This window comes from Rhinopithecus bieti, unplaced genomic scaffold, assembly GCF_001698545.2.
Source record: "Rhinopithecus bieti isolate Rb0 unplaced genomic scaffold, ASM169854v2 scaffold_19459, whole genome shotgun sequence".
Taxonomy (NCBI): domain Eukaryota; kingdom Metazoa; phylum Chordata; class Mammalia; order Primates; family Cercopithecidae; genus Rhinopithecus; species Rhinopithecus bieti.
Window position 1 is genome coordinate 1,120,675 of NW_016809864.1, and position 3,426 is coordinate 1,124,100.

General features: G+C 55.4%; 1 protein-coding gene across 3 annotated transcripts in view; it reads right to left on the bottom strand.

Annotated features, from left to right (window-relative positions):
* The window catches only part of TVP23A (trans-golgi network vesicle protein 23 homolog A), a 59,127-nt gene extending 57,117 nt beyond the window's left edge, over positions 1 to 2,010 (bottom strand). For all 3 annotated transcript variants that reach the window (XM_017890714.1, XM_017890713.1, XM_017890715.1), the window contains exons 1-2: positions 1,612 to 2,010; positions 1,228 to 1,307 (exon numbers count right to left, since the gene is read on the bottom strand). In XM_017890714.1, coding sequence (XP_017746203.1) covers positions 1,228 to 1,307; positions 1,612 to 1,620 — 89 coding nt within the window. In that variant the 5' untranslated portion in view covers positions 1,621 to 2,010. The remainder of the gene's footprint in view (positions 1 to 1,227; positions 1,308 to 1,611) is intronic.
* Between the last annotated feature and the right edge of the window lie 1,416 nt (positions 2,011 to 3,426).

Sequence of the window (3,426 nt, forward strand, 5' to 3'; positions counted from 1 at the left end):
TTCTTTCTTTCTTTCTCTCCTCTCTCCTCTCTCCTCTCTCCTCTCTCCTCTCTCTCTCACACACACACACACACACACACGTCACCTGACCATGGAACAGAGAGAGATCTGAACGTGCTATAATGTTGGCCTTCAAGATGGAGGAACAGGCCACAAGCCACAGAATGCAAGCAGTCACCAAAAGCTGGAAAAGGCAAAGAACGGATTTTCCCCTAGTTCTTCCAAAGGGAGTATGGCCTTGCTGCCACCTTGGTTTCAGCCCAGGAACACTGACCATGGACTTTTGGCCTCCAGAACTGCAGGAGAATAAACTTCTTTTGTCTTAAGCCAAGATGATAACGGTAATTTGTTCTAGCGGTCATAGGAAAGTGATACAGTCTATTCCTTTCCGGGGTTTATTAGGTTTGAATCAGAGAGTTTGATTTTAAAAACAGAGACTTAACAAGGAATGGCATTTAGGTGCCAAGGCCCATCCCATGCCTACTGGCTCTGATAGCTGGAAGGAGAGATACGGCAGAACTGGGTGGGTGAGTGAGGCTGAGCTGTGGGTGTTTCTAGAAGGGGCTGCCGCCTGGGCCATCGGCAACCACGTTCACGGGTCACTCTTCATGCTTTGGTCCTGCCACCTTCTGGGATGCTAGAGGTCTCAGGCAGTTAAGTGACTTGACCCAGGACTAGCCTGTCTAACTAGACTCAGCAGGGATTGGAATAAAACTCCAAGCCCTCTTCCACGTGTCCAGCCCACTGCCAACCTTGCTCCCCTCTAGCCTCAGTGGCTTTTTCTGATCTTACAACATAGCCCCAGGGCCTTTATGCTTGCTGTTCCTTCAGCTTGGAACACTCTTCCTCTGGAGTCTCCCATGGCTGGCAGATTCTCATAATCCAGGTCTCAGCTCAAATGCCACCTCCCCAGAGAGGCCCTCCATGGCTGCACTAAGGCAAGTGGCCTTCTCTAGTTACCTTCTCTTTCATCACAGGGCTGAATTTCTTCTCACATTCAATTATCTCATTAATCTCTTTGCCTGTTCAACATCAGCTCCACCCCTTCTTCCTCCTTCTCCCAATGCAGGCTCCAGGAGGGCAGGGACCTTGTCTGATGTGTTCACAGATACGTCCCCAGACCCAGGCCTGGCACACAGCAGGTGCTCAATATATTTTGAATGAATGAGTAAATGAATGAATTTGCAGCTTTGGGGAACGCCTGACCCAAGCTCCTTGCCAACACACCTGATCTTCGCTTTCCTAAAGGCCAGCTCCTCCTCGTTTCCAAAGTCCAGGGACACATCCTCGGTATCATCCACCAGGGCCTGGGGAGACAGCAAGGGCAGGTGGCAGGCCCAAGTGCGGTGCACACCCCGACCCCACCCGCCCTATCCTCCTGGGCTTGGACTCCACTCGCACCCCACTGGGTTCCCAAGTGGACCCTCCGAGCTGGCGGGGCCCCTCCGCTGCGGCCGCGGTGGCACAGCCCTCTCCACCCTCCCGACCACCGGGTGCAGCCCAGCCCCGGGCCCCGGCGCATCCCTCCTCCTCCTCCCGGCTTCTCCAGCCCTCCCGCAGGTTCCTCTCGTCCCCGCCCCACCTCCAGCCCCAGCATCCCCGCAGCCCTACCTGCTTCATGACCCTCCCAGGAGCCCACCTGGCGCCCAGGCCCGGGGCTCCAGCTCTACCCGTCGCCTGTGAAAGGCTCGGACGCCGGGCGGGCGGATGCGGGCAGCGGGCGGTGGACGCTGAGGGTCTGGGCCTGAGCCCTGTGGGGCCGCCTCACCGCAGGTTCTCGGGTGGGGCGGGGCGCTCGGGGCCCAGGGCGCAGTCGCGGGCTGGGGAGGGGGCTCGGCTCGCCCGGGACGCGCACGGGAGAGAAAGCGGCGGCAGGGAGGCAACAGCCTGGGGAACTGCGGACAGAGATACTGGGAGGAATGGGAGTGGGGCGGGGGGCGATGGGGGTAGGCTGCGTCAGCGAATGGTGTGGACAGTGCATAAACGTGGATGGAGTGAATGATAAGGCAAGGAATGAATGTCAGTGGTGGGCAGCCGCATTCAGGGTTGGGAGAAATCCTGTGTTTCCCAACAGTCTCTGCGCGCAAGAAATTCCCAGGAACCTTGTGAAAAGCAGATTCTCAGGCCCGGCCCGGGGGATGTGGAAGGCCTGGAGTGGGGCCCTAGAATCTGCCTTCCCCGCCCCGCCACCAAAGAAAAAAAGAAAGAAAGAAAGAAAGAAAAGGGCCTCGCTGTCGCCCAGACTGGAGAGCAATGATGCCATCATAGCTCACTGTGCCCTCAAACTCCTGGGCTCAAGCAATCCTCCTGCATCAGCCTCCCGAATAGCTGGGACCACAGGCTGCACCACTACACCTGGCTAATTTTTTATTTTTTGTAGAGAGGAGGGTCTCACTATGTTGCCCAGGCTAGTCTTGAACACCTAGGTTCAAGCCATCCTCCTACCTCAGCCTCCCAAAGTGTTCCATTACAGGAGTGGGTCACCACACCCAGCCTCATCTGCCTTTTAAGGGGTGATGCTGCTGCAGTCACAGCTTCAGAACCAAAATGAGATCTGCGTGCATCGCCATGCCAGGCACTTATTAAGCACAAAATTATTAGTAGTATTAATATTATTATCGACAGTAATAGTGTTTCTTGATGTGGAAGTCTTCCTGGGTAACTCCCAGGAAAGAAAACTTGTTACCTGAGGGTCTTTCCTGGCTCAGGACACAGTGACTCTCCTCTCCTGTGTGCCCTCTCCCTGTCCTGATCCCCCACCCACGGGCAGAGGTCTGAGCGTCAAGATGCCAAAGCCACTGGTCCTGCCCTTTGCCTCGCGCCATGGGCCATAGGTACATGTACCCCGCCCCTGGTGACTCCAAAGAGGGCCCCTGGGCCACAAGCCCCTGACACATTTTCCCCACTGCTGGTCTCCATGGGCGGAGGCGGAGGCTCATCTCTGATCCTCGGCCTGGGTTCCAGGATTTCTGCCCTCCGCCCCCACCCCAATTCCCTAAGCTGACCCCACAAGAGGCCTGCCAGGTGTGTGTGGAGGGAGAGTGCTTTCTCCTATGCCATCTCTCTTTTTTTTTTTTTTTTTTTTTTGAGATGGAGTTTCCCACTTGTTCCCCAGGTTGGAGTGCAATGGTGCGATCTCGGCTCACTGCAACCTCTGCCTCCCGGGTTCCCGCAATTCTCTTGCTTCAGCTTCCCAAGTAGTGAGATTACAGGTGCCTGCCACCAACCCGGGTAATGCTTGTATTTTGTATTTTTAGTAGAAAGGGGATTTTACCATGTTGGCCAGGTTGGTCTCCAACTCTTGACCTCAGGTGATCAGCCCACCTTGGCCTCCCACAGAGCTGGGATTATAGGCATGAGCCACTGCACCTGGCCTCTACTATGCCATCTTCAGGAACCAATATTTAAATATATATAAATTTAATA